Raw genomic sequence first — 24,771 nt, forward strand, 5'->3', positions numbered from 1 at the left:
CTGAGAACTTACTTAAAATGTAAACCTGAAACCCCTTGTACGTTCTGTAGTACAGCAAAAGGATTATATTAAACATACAGCAAATTAAACAATTTAAGTGACAAGACAGACTGTTGCAGTACTACTAGTCCGCTGTACAGGAAACCGGCATCACAGAGTATCTGACAAAGCAGAAGAGGCAGCGGCCCAAAATGTTCTGTTCATGTAGAGAATGTCAGTTTGCAAATCAAGTTAAGGGGTTTATGCACTAAATAATGCATTCGCAATGAAAAAAAGGGAGGTTACATAAAATCAAATTAAAGTCGTGCAACAAATCTGGATCAAAAGAAAAAAGTAAACCATTCAACAAACAAATCCATCTGTACATAATTTTATTTACATAATACAATATAGGGTAAATGCTGAACAGCATGATTATGTGCAATACATAAATATTAACTATCTGTACATGTTTGCATATCTAAGAACTGAGAACTTAAGTACATAAGTTTTAAAGCAAAAAAGCTTGATGCCTTTAAGTAAAACTAGGACTGAACACTGGAGTAAAATCATAAAGTAAAGACTTTTGTACATAACTATTTACAAATTAGAACAGGCATTACCACAATACTACTCTAAAGTTGTACATGTTTATATATAAAAACCCACAAACTTTCATACATCACAAGAAAACCTTCCATTAGAACACAGAAGTGATACCAGACAAGCATCAGTGAAGTATACTGCCTTTTCTAGAGTTTTGTACAAGATGCAGCCCATGCAATACACCCAAGAACACTACAGTCCTACACCCAAGAACAGTTAAAATGATTAAGCATCCTCAAAGAACCACTTAACAGCAGCCTTGGTATACCAATTGTTTCACAGTTTAAAAAAGAATATATGTCACCTGTTCACAAACAAAAGATGAAATTTATTTAATAGCCGTTTGAGATTAGTTTGTCAGTGCACATCACATGCCCACTTAATTCAACAGCTGAAGCTACCATCAATGCCGCAGCGCTTACTCTACGGAGGAATTGTACTAGCAAGACAACCAATATATGCAGAGTGGGAAGCCAAATGGCAAGCTTCAACAGACACCCACCAACTTAATTTAAGTTGGTAAAGATTATGCAGCTTTGAGTCAGTAGGAAATTCATAGAACCATTATACAATGGCGGTCCTGCGGCACTCAGGTATAACACTGCATTCTGCTTCTAATGCCATGTACGATGACAAACTAAAGTTTGCAGTGCATCAATTTTGATTACAGGCACATGAACCAAGTTACAGTTAACTGTTGCACACATTTCTTTTGGCACGCAAACAATGAAAATTGGAAGTTACCCAACAATCCATTTATTCTGCAGGCAATGCATGGGGCTGAGGGAATATTAAGAACTGGGCTGCATCTCTTCAAATCTGCCTGTAACATACATACATCCTAAAAATTGACTAAAGAAAAAACAAAAGTGAACATCAAAAGGAAAATGGCCATGCATCTGCTCTTTAATGTCATCCTAAGAACTATTAAAATAAAACAGAGTCTCTTCATAAGTAGCAACTTTATATTCTTTGAATCTTTTCAGCCACAACAACTGGATTTTCTTTTCTGATTTTTGCTGCAGCTTCTGCCTTGTAGTCATAGGGGCAGTTATGCTTGTCCGAGTAACGGTGAAGTCCACAAAATAAGTTACCACAACGGCAGTCAAATCCTATTGGGGGATAAAACAAATAACTGGTCAGACATCCTACAACAACAAAAAAATATATAACTTCAGAGATGTTGCAACACTGAGGTTGTACAGTGCAAAATAAAGCCACTAAAAGTAAAGGAATTAAGAGCGAGGAGTGTTAATCAAGCTAAAAACAAAGCTTGAACACAGCTTCTTTCATTCACCGCCAAGCCCGAATTAAATCCTTGTACAACTGGACCGTGGCAGCAGACCCAGTAGGGCCTAGGGCCACCACTTTATCCAGCCACTGCTGCAAATTCGCTGATGTTTTTAGCTGTAAATAGCCCGGTCGCCTCGTTCCTAGCTTATAGATGTGCAATAAGCATATGAGGTTTGAGGCTGGGCTGATGACCATTACCCTCACATGTATGCAGAGTTCTATTAAGGGGAATGACTGCGTGATAAGGTTAGAAAAACAGCGCTCAGAATGAACAAAATGAGAACTATAAGGCCACCCCCCCCCAAAAAAAAAAAACGCCACAAGCATTTCCAAAGCATTAAGTCTAACATTTACGAGAGATTTGTAAATGCGACACCTATTGTCACATTTAGGTGTTGTAAATGCAGCACTAGATAATGAGGTAAAGTTGCCTTGGAGGATCTAACATGGTGGATTCTCTGAGCTAAAAAAAAAAAAAAAAAAAAAAAAAATAGTAATGGCTTAATAGGGGCAAAGAAATAAGTGTAGTGGAGAAGGGCAAATTTGTTCTTTAGCGGTTAGGGGGAGCACCCTACCAAGAATTTGGTCTCTCGCATGTGCAGATGACAGTCCAGCCAGTGTTGGAGCATGGACCTCACTAGAGTTCACCCCAGCAGTGCACATCAACCTTTAAAAGGGTGCTTTAAAATGTGCATGGCTATTTCATGTCATCAAATCCATTTTTGCCCAATTGGATTACTAGACCGTCGCCATTAACTCATCCCCTTTTCTTGTGTACAAGCAGAACACCCCTCTGGCATAGTATGTGTAGTAGTATGTGTCATTTACTATTGTGTGCATGCCACACAGCCCACCACACTGGTAGGAATGAAGCTCCGAGTTCTAAGAGTATCGCTGGTCACAATAGCAAACTGCTTCCCAAGTACGACCACAACACATGCACTCCGTCAACCATGCCCCCACATGTAGTGTTGATAGTTCGAAAAGGTGTTTCTGCACCCCACAAAGGGGTTCAGAGTAAAACCAATGCAGCAATACTTTGACAAAACTTGTAAAACGCGCAACCCTGGAGTCAAGGTATGGTTCTCTCAAGACACCCAAGTAATAAGACTAACGCCTGACTGACAGAAGCAGCCATCAAATAAGGTCAAGACGCAGATACTCCTTAAACCAACATTAATATTATCTAACAAAGTAATCCAACGAAGGCAGATTGTGGTAACCAGTGACTGATGCTCTGCCACTCCCACAGGTTTCCCTGGCTCCAAATCCTTTGAGTGACATCTCTATCTCGCACCCATACATCCATCCCCTGTTCAGTTATGGAATTTTCTTTTTGGTTAAGCACTAAAGGAAAACATGTGTTTTCCACCAGTCCTTCCCGTGAGCTTCTGCCAGATGCCCTTCGCTGTCCTACCCATGCCGTGATCCTCATGTCCCAATGGGACTCGGCCATGCACCCCGCTTCTCCCCCCGCCCCAAAAAAACACTGCACTCCATGTTCTCTATCCCTCCATGCATCTTCCCAGCTGTTGCAGTCAGTGTTCTCAATGTGCGCTTACCCCTCCAACCCCCTTTAAACTCCCCCCACCCATGTTGCTCTCCTGTGAGGCTTGCCCCCCCCCCGCTTGCCTCATTCGCTCCGGTTACACCCAACATCTGCATTCTTAAATGTCTATGAAGAAAAAAAAATCCGAATGGCGCCGATCAACTTGGCATTAAAAATTAAGCAAATTGCACTTGTGTCAATCCGTGGGCATTCTGACACATGCATGTAAATATTGCATGTGCATGCCAGTGGAACGAAGACTTCCAGCAGTGCCATCTAATTTTCAATTTATTTTTGGGCCATGCTGCACAGCATTAGGAAAAAGCCTGGTGCTGTACACTATCGCCAAAAGGTATGGGCAAAGCCAATAGGTCTCATAGGCAAGACCTACTGGCTTTGCCAATGCTGTTTCCAGATGGTGGGGAAAAAAGAATTACCTCAGGAGGCAAAATGTATATATAGTTCTCAAATCTAAACTGATCTTTCAGCAAGATTAACAGTCAAGGGTCTCGCTACCCCATTCCTCAAATAAACTCAATAGGGAAAATAAACTAAAAACGGCCAATACCTGCAACTTTCTTATACAGGCATAGCTATGCAAGGTAGTACCCTCCTGTGTTGCCTAGACTCTTTTGGTCATACGAATCTTGTTTCCATCTTTTAAGAAAGCACGATATCCAGAGCCTTTGCGCACCAGTTTCGAGGACAGTGGGAAGCTATGGAATAAAGAAAACGCTCAGCAGAACATAGTCTGTAGGACCAGCAGCAGGTAATGCTTCACTCTCTCCGAATAACTGCATATTAGCAGTTGTGTTAGTGACGTTTGGAGTCCAAGCTTGCACCTGACAGTTTACTGGAAGGTTCCTACTACAAGTCCTGGAGGTCCCAAATGTGCAAACGCAGCAAAACTCTTGCCAAGTCGTTGAACAAATCACAGGCGAAAGATGCACAGCCCCTAATGAAGGGGGAGATGAGGAGCAACAAATGGTAGGTTGACTCCTTACAACCCAAGTTTCACTGAAGAGCCAGTGAGAATAAGGAGTCAGGCAAAATACTGTGGCAGAAGGATTATTACAGTCTCCCCACTTACCCGTTGTCAAGTACTAACAATTAACAGATGCAAACAGTTAAATTACCTGTAAGGCCGATCTTCTTTCTACACATAAAACATCTGTTTTTCTTTGGTTTAGGCAACTCTGGAGACTTTTCTTCGCTCTGTGTAACGTATGGTTGGGATACTGATGGACTTGGTTGCGTTACAACTGAAGATTTAGAGGGGGGGGAAAAAGAAATTAGATTTATGCCAAAAAAACAAAAAAAAAAAAAAAAAAAAAACAAAACGTTCAAATGGATTAGAATATTTTAGCAAAATAACTAGCAATTAAATGTAATTTTAAGGTAAACAATTTCCAAATTGCGATTGTGTTACTTGTACAGATGGTAGATTAGCCATAAATATTTCAACTGCAGCCCATCACCCAATTTACAATGAATAAAGGACGACTCAGATTTTTAGAAAAAAAACTAAGACACAAAGTCACAAGATTTAATCCACGAAATAGGTGCTCAAAGCCCTCTCCCTTACATTAACTAAAACCAAACGTTACAAGGTGCATGACAACAATTTCAACTTCAAAGTAAAATTATCACAGATGGGAATGCGAGAATTAAGAATACTCAATCACCTCATCTCAAAACCAAGAACTAAGAGTCTTGCTAGTTCAATTGAACAGGGATTACATGAATCATTGAATTTTCATATAGAGGCTTCTGACAAAGGTTTAATTTGTTTTTTGTCTCCAACAAAACAGCGAGACCAAGCAAAGTCATGTGTAAGTCACTAGACACCATACAGATTTAAAAAAACACCACAGTAACCAAATGTGAGTGGGGAGGAGCATCATTCAAAATCACCACCTACGCAAAAACCAACCTGAACAGCAGCAAATACCTACAAAACAAAGAGCATGGCATATTCAGTACACAAGACAAATTTCATCCCCCCCCCCCCCCCATCTGGCCATAAGACCTAGCACAAAGAATCTATGTTTATAGCCATGGTCCTAGTTTTTTCCCGCCCAGGGAGGGAGAAAAATAAAATAAAAATCTCAATTAGAAAAAAGGCCAAAAAAAAATAAACTCAAAAGTGATCAGGATCGGACTGAACAATGTTATAAGCATGGCCATCTACTAGATTGAATATTTTCCAAAAATAACGGATATGATAAGGGCCCCAAAGAGCTCATATTGTCAGATCACAAAAAGAAAATCTCTGAAAATCGGGATTCCCAACTGGTTTCAGCCTCTCCAGACATTACGCTTAAAGGTGGAAAAACAGTGATGGCTACATTGAATGACATGTTTAATTTGTCACTCGAGTCAGGGATGGTTCCATCAGCTTGGAAGCATGCAGTAGTTGGGCCACTGGGAAGAAAAAAAAAAAAGAAGAAGAAAAAAAAAGCCATTGGCCGATCCCTTAAAATATGGGACTTACTGCTCCATCACCCTGCTACCAAGACCGTGCAAAATATAAGACACCATATTAGCAAAAATCTTTCCTTATACCTGGAAGCAAATTATATTTTACATCTCAGACATGATTTAGACCAGTCAGCAGCACTGAGCCCGCTGTGCTAGCAGTCATGGAGGAACTTAAAGGGATCTTGGAAAAGGGAGTGTTAGCGGCCTTGATCCTCTTGGATTGGAGCACAGCTTTTGACAGTCTCATCCGGTGTTAGGCAAAATGCTGAAAGAAGCAGGTATATCCTGAGCACTACTAAGATTGCTTACCTCCGCCAAAATAAAACAATTACAAGTGTGACGGAGCCATACAATCAAAAATTCATTTCCTAAAATTCAGGTTGCCTCAGGGTTCCTCCCCAACCTGCATGTCACATCCCTGACAGAGGCCAGAAAGGGTCGTGGCTTTTCAATATTCTGAGTGGATGATACATAGATAATCTCACATTCATCACAGACTGACAAGTCTGCTATCCAACTAAACCATTGCCTGAAACAATTAGTTGGCTGGATGGCAGCAAGCTGCCTGAATATAAACAGGGGGGGGGGGGGGGGTGGGGGGGGGGGGGTCGGGGGTCGGGCTACGGCGATGGAACATAACTCCACGAGGTGAATGGAGATTAACTGACCAGACTTTCTACGCAGTCAACTAGTCGCAAAATCCAACTCAAGCCCCCCCCCAAAAATTTAAAATAAAAATAAAATAAAACCTGCTTTGGCCTGCTCAGACATTGAGAATGTTTCCGCGATGTCTACCTGAAGCACCATGTAGAATAGTGGTTCACGGATTAGTCTTTTCACGACTATGATAACTCCCTATACCGGAGAAAGCCCCAAGGCGCACTTTTTAAAAAAAATAAACAAACACACCACTACAAGTTACCCAGAATGCCACTGCCCGCATACCGATGAAAACCCCCAAACGCCAATCTGCAACTACAGCTATGGCAAGCCTGCATTGGCTGCCAGTGCTTAAAAGATTACATTTTGAAGCACTGGGCTTAGCTCAGAGCAATGTACAAAATGGGCCCAAAGCTAAATCAGAGTCTTCTTGCACCCTATAATACATCAAGAATGCTGCACAACAACCAGCAGCTGATTGCAAAGATAAAAGATACAGCTAACACTGAAGGAAGCTCCTTTGACTTCCTTCCGCCCCAGCTCTGAAACGCGCTCCCCACATCACTTAATGAAAACTGAAACAGAACAAAAATCCAGGAAACTTAAAAATCAGTCCTGATCGACAAAACCCAATCTTTGGGTACCTGAAGCTGGTTAGCCCTTCTGGATAGCCATGCACTCTAGAAATTCCACTAATAGAATGTTACATCACAGAACAGGTGTCTGAACATTAAGAATGCACCCTCCTCGCCGAGTGTTTTAATGTAGGTACCTTCAGCTTCACTTAAGAGTCCTTGCAGGTTGTGAGAGCTTACAGCAGGTTGTGAGAGCTTACAACAGATACAGGTCAAAGGAGGGGCACATCAACAAAGTATGATGCATACTACTTTAAATATAATGCTGTCTAACTGCTGCAATTCACTTGCGTCAGTGGGAGAAAGTTTAAGTGAACAGAGTGGTAACTGTCATCAAGTCTAGCGTCTTGACTGGGACTCGAACAGAGCATTTAAACCACGAGGGCAAAGATATACTGGATTAGTCTAGTCCAAACGAGAACCTATGATAGCCAATGTCTTTTGCCATCCTATATAGGACAAAAAGGACAACCACATGAGTTTTTTTCCAAATGGAAAGAGCCAATACATGCCAAGAATGAAATTAAGATATTTCAGTCAGTTAAGGGACTAAATGTATTCACTTCAGAAGGAATAACTGAGTGTGCCCTGCCAGGATTGAATGTGCTCCCCAGGACACCATAGTAATGTGCAGGGAGCATTAACCATACCAAACTATTGTGTTGTACCCCTGTGTCCCATGTTCACTTACTTGCAGAGTAATCTACTAAATGGAATATAAATGAACACTGAATTACTCGACCGAGCGAGGCTTGCACATGCGAAACATTAAATCATTCCCATTAAATCATTCCTATTTAAACATTATGAAATCCTAAACTGGGCTCCTTGGTACACAGAACCACACATTCTAGAATACAATTCAGAGCCAAGTCAGATACAGAACTGAAACTACTGAAGCCCACCTCTACCAAAAAAAAAAAAAAAAAAACACCTGGCATCTAACCTTTACATGGATATGGGAGAGAATGTAAATGTGTGTCCTATTGAAAGCACAAATCTTCACAATTTAAGATCAGAACTCACTTCTGATTCCTAACTGGCTACAAACGGAGGAAACTTCTGCTCATGAGGAGTGCTTAGGAGAGCACTTGTTCGGACAGTTCAACTCTGTGAAAGACTGACAACCATCAGCTTTTTGATTCAGGGAGTTGTAATATTAAAGGCAGCTTTAGCTCCACTCCCCTGAATTAGCAGCTAGATATACAACTTGTGCTCCACAAGTATTTTCAGATGTACGCAACACTGCGGGTAGGAGCCCAGCTCAGCCTATTTAACGTTTCCATCTTGCATTATCCATTTACTATAGATGGGCACTCCCAACCAAACACTCCACTGCCTATGCAACTCAAATTGACACCAACACCTAAACATGCTGAAAACGAAATAGGAGCACTCTACGAGGTGGCAAGTTAGTGCAATGGCAACTATTCGGGACAGACAAACTATGCACCTAGGATGGTGATTCCCAGTTCCCATTTTACATGACCCAACCCATGATCAGAACAATTTTCTACAGCTCATCAAATTTCACTGTGCACCTTAGTGTAATAGGATCACACAACACTTCGGACAATCTGGTCTCATAACCAGTTAAATAAACATCAATTCTCATAAATGTCACTGATGAACAAGTTACTTACCTTCGGTAACGCTTTTTCTGGTGGATACAGTATCTGCCTGTGGATTCCTCACCTTGTGAATATCCCTTGCGCCAGCAACATTCGGAAACTTTTGTAGCAGTCCACGCCGATGGGGTCGAAGATGACGTCACCGGGACACGGCTCCGCTCGCGACTCCGCTGACGTCACCGGCTCCATAAGAAGACCTAGTCGGCGTGATGACGTCAGTTCCGCCCCTTTTTTCCGTGCCTTCGAGGCACACGGACGGACTGACAGCAATGTATACACAGTACACAATATGCATATCAACACACTCAAGTGTGGAAAATAAACAACAAAGCACAAGAAATAACATAATGCCTTTGACAGTGATAAACAGATTTGAAAACCCATCAACAGAATTACAGGCATAGAAATACCGGTATAGAAGGATGGACAACGGGGAGGCGGGTGGGTCAGTGAGGAATCCACAGGCAGATACTGTATCCACCAGAAAAAGCGTTACCGAAGGTAAGTAACTTGTTCTTCTGATGGATACATCTGCCAGTGGATTCCTCACCTTGTGAATAGATTCCACAGCAGTCCCCACTCCCGGAGGAGGGTGTCCATCCCCCTATACCAGAAAATCCTGAAGGACGGAACAAGCAAAATGTCCGTCCCTCCTCACCTCGGTGTCCAAGCAATAATATATGTAGAAGACTTTGCCCTGGTAGAATGAGCCCTCAAACCCTCCAGAGGCTCCTTACCAGCTAGAGAGTAGCAGATCTTGATGCATAGTACAATCCATCTGGAAAGGGTGCGCTTGTGCACCGCACGACCCTTTCTGCAGCCAGCAAAGCCCACAAAGAGCTGGTCATCAATCCTGTAGTCTTTTGTCCTGTCCAGGTAAAAGCTCACCGCCCTCTTAGGGTCCAAGCGGTGAAGCCTCTCCTACTCCTTGGAAGGGTGGGTGGGGAGGATAAAAGGCAGGGTAATGGACTGGCCCAGATGGAAGGGCGTTACCACCATAGGCAAAAACGCAGCCCTGGTCCTGAGTACCATTCGTTCAGCATGAATGGTCAAGAATGGGGGTTTCGAACTTCGAGCTTGAAGCTCACTTACCCTCCTTGCCGAGGTGATTGCAACGAGGAATACTGTCTTAAAAAGACAAGAGCCTCAGGGGACACTTGTGTAAGGGCTCGAAGGGAGAACCCATGAGATCGGTTAAGACAAGGTTCAAGTCCCATTGAGGCACAATAAAGGGAGTAGGAGGAAACTTGTTTGTAAGGCCCTTTATAAAACGAAGAACAATAGGAGACTAAACAGCGACGGCTGATCCGGCAAACAAAGAAAAGCCGACAAATATCCTTTCACAGTAGCCACAGCAAAGCCTTGCTGAGCAAGAGAAAGGGCAAACTGTAGAATATTAGACGAGCCTTCAAGGGATCAATGGACCTCTCCACACCAGAGAACAAATTTAGACCACCTATACGAGTAAATAGATTTGGTGGAGTGTCGCCTGGCCGATAAAATAACATCCACCACATCTGGCGGGAGAGAGAAAGAATTCAGGTTGCCCCGTTTAATCTCCAGGCACGAAGGTGTAAGCTCTGGAGGTGGGGGTGTAGAACCTGCCCCTCAGACTGCGAGAGGAGGTCTGCCCTCAGAGGGAGACGGAGCGGAGGGCACGAGGAGAGCTGGAGAAGATCTGTGTACCACACCCTTCTTGGCCAATCCGGGGCGATCAATATGACTTGGTCATGGCGACTGCTACCACTGCCATCACCTTTTTGAAGACTCGAGGTGCCGAAGTAAGACCAAACGGGAGGACCGCAAACTGATAATGTTGCGACCCTACAGTAAACCGGAGGTACTTCATGTGCGACTTCAGGATGGGGATGTGGAAATACGCATCCTGCAAGTCGAGCGACACCATCCAATCTTCCTGATTCAGCGCCTGCAGAACCTGCGCAAGAGTGAGCATCTTGAACTTCTCCTGCTTCAGGTAAAAGTTCAAGATTCTGAGGTCCAATATCGGACGCAATCTGCCGTCCTTTTTCGGAATCAGAAAATACCGGGGAGTAGCATCCCTGACCCCTCTCCCGCTCTGGAACCACCTCTATCGCACCTTTTTGGAACAGCTTCAGAACTTCCTCCTGCAGGAAAAGAGGGTGGTCTCCGAGCAAGCTCCCTGGCAAGGAGGGTAATTTGGAGGGAATTCCCGAAAGGGAAGGGCGTACCCATTTTCTACAAGATCTAGAACCCAGAGATCCGTAGTTACAGACTCCCAATCTTGCAGAAAATGGGTAAGCCGGCCCCCCACAGGACCAGCATGATCCGGAATGTTGGATCTAGGGCTGCTTTGCGGTGGTGGGAGGGGCTGAGGAAGAGGAGGAGGAGAGTTGACAGCCACGTGAGCGACCCCTGATCCTTCCCCTGTATCCCCTGGACGAAGAACCTTGCTGTTGCTGCTGGTGGTTTGGTCTATAAGTGCGAAAAGTTGCCCTTCCAAAACCTCTAAACCTTTTGAAAGTTCCTCTCGGCTGGGATTGAAGGCCCAACGACCTAGCCGTAGCCTTACTTTCTTTAAAGCGTTAGAGAGCAGCATCTGCCTTCTTCCCGAACAAACCTGACCCATCAAAAGGTAAGTCCAATAAAGTCGACTGCACATCAGAAGAGAATTCGGAAGACTTCAGCCACGCACCCCTCCTGGTGGCAACCGAAGACTCCATAACTCTGGCAACTGAGTCAGCTGTGTCCAGACCACTTTGGATAACTTGGCGAGCAGCCGCCTGGGCATCAGATAATACTTCATTGAAGCCTGCCCTATCCTCTTCTGACAGCTTCGGTGCCAACTTCTTTGCCGAGTCCATAAGCGCATGTATATAGCGCCCCAACAAACACGTTGCATTTGATGACTTTAGAGCCATACTGGCTGATGAAGACCTTTTTGGCCGATTGGTCCACCTTCTTGGCCTCCCTGTCTCCTGGAACCTGAGGAAATGCCCCTTTAGATCGCCCCGAACAAGCCGCCTGAACCACCAAGCTCTCAGGCGAAGGGTGCGAAGTTAAAAATTCAGGATCCCCTGGAGCCACTCTATATCTCCTTGCAACTGCAGGAGCTGAAAAAGGTTTGCGCCATACCTCCAGCACAGGTTCCATAATAGCTTTGTTAAAAGGCAACAAAGGCTCCGAGACAGCAGCAGGTGAATGCAACACCTCAGTAAGAAGATTAGATTTAAATTCCGTTGTCGGCAATTGGAGATCCAACAATTCTGCAGCTTTTCTAATCACCGCATGATATGGCGCGGCTTCTTTAGGTGGCTCATCCGATGGTGGAGTGATCTCCCACTCGAGACAATTCCAGTCCACTTGCCTCCTTTAATTCATCAAACACATCCGTCAGAGTCAGCCAACTCACCCTCTTCCAACAGAAAGCGTCTCGCATCCACCACTCGGTGCTTCCCTTCTCGAACGAATCCGAACCTGCGGCGTCGGTGGCGCCGTGATCGAATCCGACGGCACAGGCAGCGGCGGTGAACGCGGATCAGCCGGAGCCGAACGAAGTCGAGTTGGCGCCGGTGAAGAGGGAAGCGGCGATGGCGCCGGTAGCTGCCACGACGGCGTCTCTGGATAGAAGGGCATAAACGGAGCCTCAGGGTAGACCTGCGGCACTCCCAAATTGAAAGCCATTGGACCCATCGGACCCCCAGGGGTATACATGGCCCTTGAAAATAACCCGTACATTGCATTCAGATAATGCGTAGGGTCTTGACCTGGACCAGGAAAAGCAGGATACTGGTCAGGTAACACCGGACTTGGGCCTGCCGGCGCCGACGGTGGAACAAGCGGCGTCACAGTCTCACCCGGAGCCTGACTATCATCATCCGGGACCGGAGTCGGAGCACTTGCTGGAGCCGGAGATGGAACCGGCGTCGGGGATGACACTGGCACCGGAGATTCAGCCGGAGCAGCCACTGGAGAAGGAGCCGAGGTGAAGCCGGGACCGGAGAAGGAGACACAGACGACGACGAACAGGCGACTTCGACTTCGGAGCCGAACCTTTCTCGGAGTGATGACGCGAGGAATGCCTCCTCTTCTTCTTATGCTTCTTACTCTTTGAAGCATGCCCCGAAGTCGACTTGGACGCCGACCTAGACCTGGATCCAGACCTTCTTCCTCTTTTCTCCTTCATTCTGGCGATGAAAAGCTTCGCCTCTCTTTCTTTAAGCGCCTTCGAACTAATCTTTCGACAACTCTAGCAGCCTTCCACATCGTGATCTGAAGACAAACACCAAACACAATTTTCGTGCGGGTCGGTGTTAGACATGTGCTTGCCACATTCACGACAAGGCTGGAACCCAGACTTTCTCGTCGACATTTTTCAAAGAGGAACAGAGAAATCAGAAAAAGACACAAAGTAACAAGTGAAGCTACTAGCAACGATTCCCGAAATCCGTTGGCGTCGTCAGCGCGGAAAAAAGGGAACTGACGTCATCACGCCGACGAGGTCTTCTTATGGAGCCGGTGACGTCAGCGGAGTCGCGAGCGGAGCCGTGTCTCTGTGACGTCATCTTCGACCCCATCGGCGTGGACTGCTACAAAAGTTTCCGAATGTTGCTGGCGCAAGGGATATTCACAAGGTGAGGAATCCACTGGCAGATGTATCCATCAGAAGTGTAACCCTTATTCTCTCCCCACAGTATTACAAGCAAAAACAGTTTCCCCCCATAAAATGATGATTGCATACCTGGCTCAGACTCCACTTTTGCAGATGTGAAACTTTCATCTCTTGAAATGCTCATTTCAGTCATTTGCTGCGTAACAGGCAAGGCAGACCCAAGTACACTTCTATAACAGCCCAAAAAATGAAAAGAAACAGAAGTATGCTTAATACAAGATACCAAATCCATTTCAATGCAACTTGATCTTTAAACAAGAGCTCCCAAAATGTCCTCCGCAATAATTAAGCTCCAGTTAAATGAAATCAAAGCCCTTGATCAAGTATGGCACGCAATGAAATTTTAAATAAAAATACAAAGTGGGTTCAATACCATACAGACATCCTGTTGCCACCAGTTAACATTTGATCCAACAGAAAGAAAAACTGCAATACTGGAGCCTGTCCAGCAGAACATCAAAACATTAACTTGATAAACTCTCAGGTAAGCTGTAAACTAGAATAGTAAAAGTTGCACATATCACAACATGCCTTGTTTCCATGACAGCAATTAAACATTCAATAAGTCTTTTGTTCCTGGAATTTAGGAACTTCAGAACTTTTCAAACTGAAATCTGGTAGGTTGCTCACGGGGGTGGGGGAGAGTGTTAAGAGTCTGTATGCTCAGCTACCAGAAGCAGGAATGACAAGTCTCAAAACCAGCTGGTCTTTATAAAGCAGATTCTCATTTATGGACAGATATCCTAAAGTCATGGGTTGATTAATACCTAAAGGCATATATAGTCCTCAGGTAGTAATATATGTGGAATCGTAATCTTCAAAAACATTACTGTCCAATCACTCTTAAAAGTTACTGGGAAGATTTCTGCCAAATGTTTATTAAATAATATCGTTTCTTGTGAAGAAGCTGCTCAGTTATTGCCTCTTAACAGTCAGGCTTCCTTCACAATAGATCAAAGTGTGTTTATATCATCGGTGAAAAGTATGTGAAGTTATGTGAAAATGAAGGTACATGTAGCCTTTGTGGATTTCAGTAGCGCTTTTGACTGTTGATCGTCCGGTAGTGCTTTAAAAGCTTCATTAAATTAATAGGCCAAAATCAAAAGCTTTTAACCAGGACTTACCACATTGTTTACAGAAAAGACTTCAAGTTGAGCCTATGTCTACAATGTGGTGAGATGCAATTTAGGCTAATCTGAGTACTCTTGTATGAAGATGGTTTATGAAATTTAGGTTTAATCAGATTCCGTTTGGTGACAACGCATATATTAAGGCAGCTATGTTATCTTATCAAAGTTGTCAATATTGTGGTGGTATGAAACAATAACTGAATCAAGTCTTTCGTCTGGTCTTTATTTTTTTTATAGGGAAAACGTATCCAGCGATTTCAAAGAACTTTATAGCAAGGCTTGAAGAAGCACTATTACTGTAAGAGGCCCCCCAATAGTGACTGAGTTCTCATCTGTTGGTTATTTTTGGATTATTTCTTGTAGGAAATTGATTAACTTTTGTATTATGTATATTGAATGTTTTAATGACGCAATTGTCTAAATGTGTGCACTTTAACAGTTTATTTTTTTGTGCTTGTTGTGGGTTTAATGTGAAGTCCCAGAATGCACTTTAGAGATGAAAAAACTAACTAATGAAAGGCAATCACTGTTGAAACAAACCAATGAAACTGCCAAAATGGAGTCCCTAATCGGTCTGGAATGGTGTCATTTAGAGAGGGTACCCTTTGGTATTAGCAGATCGGGTGGTTCAGTGAGAGTAGATCAATATAATTAGTAGGCTCCTGACAGTAAGTAACAAGTTTATTGAAGAGTTAATAAAAAACCATAACCATGTCAAAGAACAAGATACACCACATTTGCAAAATCGTTAAGATTAGCAAAGTTCCATTCTTGGGGTAGTCTGCACAATGTACCCAATCTAAAGTGCAGAGTGCATAGGTCTAACCAAGTCTAAAATTACAATTTTCCATAAAGGTAAAACATAACTACTAAAAATTCATAGTCCATGTAAAAAGATGTTCAAAATACGAGGTAGGCAACGAATACACAGAGCGGTTTGAGAAGTGCGGTGAACGAAACTGAAATGACACCTAATGCCTTTCAGTATACACCAATAAATTTTTTTTTTTAAAAAGATACAATATAGAAGGACAAAGTTGTTATTGCTCACTAGAACCATCACAACTAGTGCCTCTGGTATAGCCTCTGGTTCGTAATGCTGACTGGGACAATCACTCCTATTACCTCCAGCCTGCCCTCCTAGTACCTCCCTCTCCATGGGGTAAGATGCAAAAAGGTACCCAACAATACGCCCAACATAATATTGCAGACATTCTTTCTAAGAGGGTTTTAACCAGATAAACAAGCACCCTCTATCCGGAGAACACCATTGTACAAATCCGATCTAACACACCAATTGTTGTGCAGGTAGCTCAGTACATATTGCAAATGTAACGAACGTCTGATTGTTTTAAAAGTGAGGGCAGTAGCCCGAACATTTAATCAAGTTTGGTTTAAAACGTTCACAAATTTAGCACATCTTCTCAGCACCACAGGTGATCTGCCATTAAAGCCTGTGCACAGGTACTCTTATCATAACTTTTTTTAAATAAAAGCTTTAGCAGTAGTCGCCTTTGAGGACCTAAAGCGGGACAGCAGCATAACAAATTAAACCACGATTGATAGTTCTGGCATTACCTGCAATTATCATCAACATCCGAGCTGGCCCAGCACGGGTTAAAATCCCTTATTGGTAGCGCAAACAGTCCCATAAAAGGATTTGAGACCGAGTAGCTGCATTGATGGAATCCAATAAATATTTGTGGTTTACCAACATGATAGGAACCCTTTAGAGCAGAGGTCTTCAAACTGTGGGGTGTGCGCCCCTGGGGGTGGGGGTGACGGATTGGTTCCCAGGGGGGCGCAAATAGCTCTGCAAGTACGTGTAAATGAAGATGGCCTGGAAGTGCGGCGATGTTCATTTGCTGCATTTCCAGGCTTTGTTCATTTGGTCGGAAACCCTTTAAGTGAGATCAGAGTGCCGTGAGGCCGGAGGTCAGCGAGTGTGCAGCTATGGGCTCAGCTGGACAGTGTCGGAGTCTCTCTGGCACAACAGAGTTTCACAGGTCTTTAAAGACCAGTTGCATATTTACATACCTTTGAAAACTGGTTAGAGGTTAGTTTTTCCTCTTCTTGTTACAGTACCCCCTGCCCCCCCTACCTAGTCCTTACATTTTACATTTACTAGTGTGAGAATGCATTTAATGAAAAGGATTATAAAGTAGGGCTGGCAAAAGAAAAATGCCAGCCATGTGTTTAAAGAGCCTGCAAAGTCCTTGTCTTGACACCAAATAAGGTTAGAAATTAAAGTATGTATTGGTTTGTAATGTGACTTTTCGGTCTTATTTCGCTTGAATTATCAATCATGAATCATTCAGGCCGCTTTAGAACACAATTAAAAGTGCTTTCTATTTATATTTTCTGTTCGAAGTACACACAGGTAAGTGCTGAAAACACAGCTTTTGGTGATGGTTCATTTTTGTACCGTCGACATCAAAATAATGATCTGGCAACCCTAATCATAAGACTAAGTTTGTTGCGGGATCAGCACATTTTTTATTTCCTCCACCCTCGATTAATGCCATAATCGCAAAAGTTTAACTTGTATCTGAAACTGTACGCCGCTGTCAATACCATTCTGATTTACTTCAAGTGTCTGGAAATGCTCACTCCTCATCCTTCACTTCACACTCACAGCGCATAGTTATGGAGTTCCCGCGTTTGCCAAATAATCCATCATTTGTTGCATAATTTGCAGATATGGGGGGGCGAAGGTGGGGGGTTTGGCGTTTATAGTGCTATGACGTACCAGCCTGTGGCAGAAAGCAATGAATATGCAAGTCATTATTTTAAAAACGTATTTAAATGCTCAAAGCTTAGCTGCTGCAAAATGATGCAGCGATTGAGATAAAAAATTAAAAAAAAAGTCTTACAAAATATACTTTAGTGATCAAACTGCATCTAATAGACATTTTTGTTTATTCCAGATCTCATCTGATAACACCCTTACATTACATCTCAAAAAGAATAAATGTTTGCCACCATGGAGCTGAAAGTAGAGCCGCTGGAATTATTAAGCAGAAGAGGACCACATTATGCGGCAGGTTGGACTAAATTATGCAGCAAAAAAAAAAAATTGTTAATTATGCGGCACAGCGAGACACATTTTGTGGTTAGTATTACTTCATTATTTTGTCATTTTAAATCAAAGTAAGGCTGTCAAGGGGAAACATTTCACCTCATTCGTACCAGCGTAACATCCAAATACAGCAGAAAGCAACTACAAGATTACCAGTCAATCTTTGCAAAGGGCCTTCCACTGCCCGTCAGGCTTTAAGTAGCTTTTGTTCCGTTTGAGCTACAATCTATTTTTTTGTGGAAATCTGCAGATGAGCAAATGCAGTAAACTGATAATTATGTGGAAAACGCTGATGCTGCAGAAACATCCAGTGGCCTGAGCTTTAAGTGACTCAATTAATGGCTGGTAAGAAGGCTGGTTTCTTTTTCAACTTTCTGCACTACCATCACACCCTTCGCTTTCAGGCAGAGGTACCTCAAAGTCAGTATTAACCATACAGGGGCAGTTTTTTTGTGAAAGCAGAGTCCATGGGGTGGCAGGTAGAAGGCCAGCAGGGTTGAATTCAGATGCAGAGCTCCAATCCTCTCGATCCCTGGAGCATCACAGTAATGGTCTAAGAGACAGAGGAAAGGAGCGAGATTCATAGATAGTGAAAGACGCCACAGAATAGGGAGCACTGTATGGGGGCTCATTTTTATGTTTACAAATGGCCAGAGACAGCTTCTTTAGAGCGATACCCCAAAGGGGACAATACAAGTTTTTTTTTTATTTTTTTTTTTTTTAAAAGGGACATTCATTAGTGAAGCTGGTACTGCTGCCAAGTGTGTAAGTGGCCACTGCTGGTTATCATTAAGGAAGCAGATGCAGCAGGACTGGGGCCCACTGCATCAGAGTTATAACAGTCTACATTCAAAAAGGGGCATCGGAGCGTCTTTTCCTTTCAAGCATTAGGACCGAGGTGATGATCTGTCATGGAGGGGGCGGGGGGAGAGGTACAAGATGCAGAGGAGATAGCCTGCTACTCAAGTCTGCAGTTATCATTAGTGCAGCAGGTGCTGTTGCATAGTGGTCAAAGAGTGTGAGGGGTTCACAAAACCCCAATTACGTGGAGCAGTTTGTTTGGGATACCAATAGTTTTTGTTTGATGCATTTGCTGTTTTAGAAGTCTCATATTTAGTGTGGTTCATAAGACACAGAAAAAGTATTCCTGAAATCTCATAAGCCCCGCTCCCTGCATGCAGTCATGTCCCTCCCGCTCCCCCAATCCTTGCCATAAAGTTTTAGAGGGCCCCCCAGCCCCAAACATTTTCCTTAGGGGGGCTCAGAGTAAAAAAGTTTGAAGACCTGCTTTAGAGGCAGCGCCAACCCTCGGCAATCAGTGATTAAATCCTGTTCCCAGGAGACCACTTTTATTTTCTGGTTAATGGCAGTCTTCTATGCAGAATATGGGATTGCACCATCCCCAAAGGCAGAAACAACAATCTTTAATAACGAGATTGCTGGACCATGGGGTTGCCTGGATTTTCATAAATGGTTTTCAAATGGCTTTTTACTAAATTCTTGAGAGCCGTCCTGCACTTCACGTAATATTTTAACATGGATGCCTTACACTCAATTGATTTACTAGCCCTAGCCTCAATCTGGAGCGTCGGACAGGTCACAGTTGGGAGTAGGTTTTTTTTTGTGCCAATATGACATAACTCCAAGGTAGCATCCAATGCGCCAGGATAAGCAAAATGATCATACTGCAGGGCTGGGGTTAAGGTTGCCTTTGTTACTCTTAAGATGGGGTAGCATAGGTGCTACTTAGTAAGCAATTGAATTGTCCAATCCCATAAGTAATGTCTGCTGCCTTCTTTTTAAGGTCTTTTACTTGTGTAACGGCTGTACCACACCCAGATATTTAGAATGCCTTGCTGTAGTAATGGTCTTGCCTTCCAATTGCCAGGTTGCAGTCTTCTTCCTTCGGTAGCCACCGAATATCAGGACTTTGGTTTTGGACTGATTGACCAGTAGACAGTTGGCCTTGTTAAATCTGCTCAAGGCGTCAGAGCCCTTTGCACTCCCATGACCACAATGTCATCAGCGTATCAAATTATTTGAAAGCAGATCAAAAATAGCTTTAGAGGAACCAAAACTACAGGCGTCCAGTGCTTTCCCTAAGCCAGCCGTATAGATTAAACAGCATAGGAGCGAAGACACAGCCATATTTTAGCCCACAGTTGGTTTTAACTTTCTGTTACAGTCGATGAGCTGGTGTTCACCAGAACCCAAGTCTCTGTATGTAATGAGATGATACCTCTTAGCAGATTTGATGGTATACTCCCAAGCAGAGAGCTTCCCTCCAAAGGGTGGCCCTGTCCACCCTATCAAAAGCTGCACTGTAGTCTATAAAAAAAAACAGCACAGGAGAGGTGGCCTACTCTTCTGAAGGGCACGGTACCAGAGGACGGAGAGCTTTAATACTGTCCAATGATGTGACCTGCCCTGAATCCAGTTTGAAAAAAAATGGCTAAATGTTCTACTCGGCCATCCAGGCTTCTAAATGTTCTAATAAAATTTGGGCATAAGCTTTTGCCTCCGTGTCAAGAAGAGCAACCAATCTATAGTTTGCGGCTAGGGTCCAATCTTCGCTCTTAAAGAGGGGGCATAACATTGATCTTCTCCAGCCCTCTGGTGTAGACGAGTTTACAAAAAAGAATGGTTAGAAAGCAGACAACACTGTTGCCCAGCTTATATGAGAGTCCTTAAAAATGCTGTCTGGAAGATCATTCGGGCAAGGGGCTTCATTGGATTGCAGCAGTTTTCATACTTTCGCCACCTTCCGACTGTTGGTTATATTGTTCTGGCTCAACTTGCACGCTTACTCAGGCTGGCCCGGCACATATGCCAAATCCTCTTGATGTTGTGGACTTGGCTCGGATGCCGCCAAATTTTTTTTAAAGGTTGGAATTTAAGTTAAGACTGACCAGCCACTGGTGGGTTGTCGATCTGATCCACATACAGCTCAATATGCCATGCCCAAGCTGCTTCCGAAATTCAATTTTCCCTAATAGGGTTACTGTTTTTCAATTTATTAATATGGGCCCAGAATCACGCTCGATTAAAGACCTTTAATAACAAAAACGGTGGCCCATTCTCTTTTCTTTCCTTCTGTTGCTCCCAGGCCATTTTTTTAATGTAAGCTTCTGGCCAATTGTACTGCTGCAGCGGAGGTTTTAGATTAATTGCACCAACGAGAACGCTGCGCTTTATGAAGTGTTCTTTTGGAAACTAGGATTGCCTTACAAAAATGACCAGGCCTCGCTGGTTTGTGCCCCCCCCCCCCCCTGCCCTCATTGAAATTTGGGCCTACCCCCCAGTTCCAATAGTTGCTTTCATAAGTTCTCCATGGGCCTCCCCACTCCTTAGGGCATTCTGGTCGAATTGAAGTTAAAATAAGCTCCAATTCTTTTAACCAGGTACTATCCATAGGTGTGTTATCGAACAGCCATTTAATTCTTCCGACTAGCTTCACGGACTCTTTCCCTGTTGAGGTGCCCACCTTGATAAATTTGTTCACCGATTGTACTGCAAGACTCAGCGTGCTCTTTAATGGATTGTGGTCACTTTCTGATCTGACTGATATAGAAAAGTGGCTCAATCGGGCAGCCAAACCTGCAGATAAAGTATAATCAATGGTAGATACATTTTTACAGGTTGGTGGAAATATCAGCTTTATATTTCTCACCTCAAATTCCGACAGCGGATACTAAATTGTGGAGCTTCATAAAATTATTCATTCCATGGCCGGCACTTGCCTTGGAGGCTCCACCAATGTTCTCCCCCCAGCCCCCGAATGTTAAAATCTCCAGGGATTATAAATTCGCAGTGCAGATTGTCTAAAAAGATTTTCAACGCTTTCAAGGAAATGATTAACCATCTCCGTCCTAGCTTTCCTAGGAGCAATCAAACAGTTAACCACAATTAGGACCATTTGTTCAATGTTGCTTTTCAAACCATGTATGCAAACAGCTTGGGCTGCCATGCAATTGCTGTGAAGAACCATAGCGGTTTAATTGCCTGCATGCGAAATAATAAACATAGTCCCCCCTCCCCCCCCCCCACGGGCAGCCAAAAGGACTTAAACAAGATGCGGTAGAAAAAAAAAACCTCATAGAAACCTGGTAAAGTAGTAGAGGCCTGGGACCAAGTTTCTTGAAAGCAGAGGATGTCACCAGTATCCAAGTAAAGCTGCCCCTCTCTGCTTCCCGCAAGTTTTTTTAAGCCCAGCCACGTTCCATGAGATTTAAAACACCGAATTTGATATGCTTACAGACGGTCTCGGACCTCACAGGTTTATTAAGACACTGGTTTTCAATTTCCACTTTAGTTGACATGTACTCCCTTTAGGGCTGAGGCATGAGGCCCAATGTTCTGTGTGTGACATTCGCCAATCGCCCTGCCTCCTGCCCAGTGCTTTTTGTAGGACTGAATCTCACCTCTCTGGTTAAGCAAATGTACAATTGCCAGTGCTCTCGATTTCCTTTAATTCTCAGCTTCTACTTCCACTCCCCCTCAGGAGCCCCTTAGTATTCTTAGTATTTGCAGCACCAAACAGAGATTTTCTTTATCAATCCAAGATTGTAGATGCCAGTTAGAATTTTTCCGGGGGGGGGGGGGGGGGGGGGGGGGGAGATGTTCAAAACACCCATTCGCAATGTGGAAATGCCCAGCAGCAAATGGAAGCAGCTGGGCCTTTCAATATTTTCCCTCCTCTAAAGGTCTGCTATTGGCAGGGGCAACAGAGGAGCGGGAGAGGAAAGCAGCAGTGCCATTTTTGTAGCTAAAAGCTGTACATGAGAACAAGACACTCAAAGTGCTTAATGACCAAATAAAAAACATCTCCAAATATCACAAGAGTAAAGCAAATCAAATGAGACTTTTGGGATGCATTTGAGAAGGAAATGCAATTAAGTAGACAAGTACTGAAACAATGTTTTTGACGCGGCGTTATGTGCTCAAAGCATCTAATCGGACATTCAGCTGAATTAGGAGTAGAAACAAGTGCCTAAACAGCCAACATTAATATGGCTCCAATGAACAATTTTTGTAAGCAAGCAGCTATCTGAAATACAGAATTATTTCAGTTTGTCGTGTCACCAGTCTTAGTTGTGCCCTCTGGTTACCCCTCAAGATCTGTGTAGTTCAGTACTGAAAAGCAAAGTGCTAGAACTAAAACCAACATGCCTCCTTTGTGTCTTATGATGGACAACAGCTCATTTTGAAAGAAGACAGGTGCATTAGATGGGCTAAGCCATGACACTAAAGAATTTAAGCTTCTGAATTAAATTGCATCCACGCTTGACATAAGTTACCCCTCTGCAGATCATTTACTCCACCCTTAAGAGTGAATGTGAAGTCATATCAGACTAAAACAGCTTTTTTCTTTTTAACAGTGTTAGGACTACAAATGGCAAAATACAGATTACCAAATTCATGCACATGGCCTGAGTCAGAAACATGTTCTTACATGAATTTAACGCAAAGGGGTCCTACGATAATAGTGCAAGGTAGTAGAAGTAACTAAATATCTCAAAATAACATAAACATACCCTCCCTCAGTCACCCTCCCAAAAAATAGTCTGCAAAACGACCCGCTGCGAAGGTTACAATTACCTTGATTTGTCCGACGTGCTGCCAGCAGCACCTTCACAGTTGCTTAAGCTTTCTACTCGCTGTGCAGATGAATCTGAGGTAGGGCTGTTCGAACCACTAGCTGAACCTGCAAATATAAAATATTGTTTACAGACTAGCAGTCAGATTTTTTGGGTAAAGAGTCGATGCCACGGTTAAGTAATAAGAACGCAAACAGTCTAGTTTAATTTGCGCTTCATAGGTCTAAACATTAATATACCGCCAAAACGAGTCACGGTATGGATACCCACACATTGCACACCTTCAATTGGTAACATCTAGCCATTTGTACGTGGCACAAAAAGGCTGGCTTGAACGTTTAGCTGTTCTTAGGCAGCACTTAAAACACACTTACCCATGGGACTCATTCTGCCGCTGTTTTGTCTCTGAAGATGTTCTTTGTAACACACCGAGCACATACCATTTGTCCTGGGATTCCCATAAAAGCCGCAGCCCGTGTTACAGAGCATAGGCCCTTGTGTTTGGTTGGTCTCCTGAGCCATTGTGCTGTAAAACAGAAAACCTAGATATTAGATTGTCATAATTCAGAAACTCGACATTCAGGAAAAGATAACAAAACGCATCCCAGGTCATTTTGTGGTAGATTTCCAACAGGGGGCTCAGTATCCGGAAACAAGGTATAGGGCCAAATGTAAATCAACAAGTACACAAAGGTCTCACACGAACACACGAGTTTCAGGTAAGTTTGATTCAGACACCTTAATATGGCATCCGCTGCGCACCAAGTTAAGGGCTCCCAAGGTCGCCAATACACCTAGTGAAGTTTCATAGAGTACACCCCAACATCCTCTCACAAGCTGTGTCACACAAAACACGAACAGCATTACCAGGTACGAGCTTCAGGAGGTGCAATGATAGTACAAGAAGGTAAAAGATTACAGTTTTAGTGGGCATATTTTCAAGGATGGGGGCGGGGGAGGAAGAATTGCATAGGTGCAAATTTCCCTCGTGCATCCGAACATGTAAAGTTTATGGTGAAAACCCATAATATAATGTTGGGGCAACCTCAATCAGTAACGAAGAGTTTTACTGTTGTGGTGGTAGCAGCCCTGGACAGCGTCCGCGCAGAATTTACAAACGCCGCCTACATGTACTCACTAAAGCGCCAAAAAGTGTTTGGCAGAAAGTATCGTTCTAGATTGTTTACAGAATTAAGTGTTCCTCATTCACCCGTAGGTCATCTTTATATATCCTAGCAAGGCAAGTTCTCCCGTCCCAGGTAAAGGAAACAGTACCACTGAACTGCATAACAATAAAACCCGATATATAAAGTGCTTATGCAGAGTGTGGTTTGTATTACTGATAGAAACTGAATAGAATATGCACGTATGGCATGCTTCTGCCTACCAGTGGACAGCTAAAATAACTGCAAATTAGGTTATTGATTTAGGTGGTATATATAAATGCATTCGTCAGTGTAGTGTCAGAACCATTTCTGAC

General features: G+C 43.4%; 1 protein-coding gene across 2 annotated transcripts in view; it reads right to left on the reverse strand.

Moving 5' to 3' along the window:
* Positions 1-354: 354 nt before the first annotated feature.
* Positions 355-24,771, reverse strand: part of ZFAND5 (zinc finger AN1-type containing 5) — a 36,606-nt gene continuing 12,189 nt past the window's right edge. For both annotated transcript variants that reach the window (XM_085633030.1, XM_085633031.1), the window contains exons 2-6: positions 23,666-23,817; positions 23,293-23,398; positions 13,555-13,655; positions 4,564-4,689; positions 355-1,697 (exon numbers count right to left, since the gene is read on the reverse strand). In XM_085633030.1, coding sequence (XP_085489156.1) covers positions 1,549-1,697; positions 4,564-4,689; positions 13,555-13,655; positions 23,293-23,398; positions 23,666-23,813 — 630 coding nt within the window. In that variant the 5' untranslated portion in view covers positions 23,814-23,817 and the 3' untranslated portion in view covers positions 355-1,548. The remainder of the gene's footprint in view (positions 1,698-4,563; positions 4,690-13,554; positions 13,656-23,292; positions 23,399-23,665; positions 23,818-24,771) is intronic.

The sequence above is a fragment of the Triturus cristatus genome, chromosome 2_1 (genome assembly GCF_964204655.1).
Source record: "Triturus cristatus chromosome 2_1, aTriCri1.1, whole genome shotgun sequence".
NCBI classification, from domain to species: domain Eukaryota; kingdom Metazoa; phylum Chordata; class Amphibia; order Caudata; family Salamandridae; genus Triturus; species Triturus cristatus.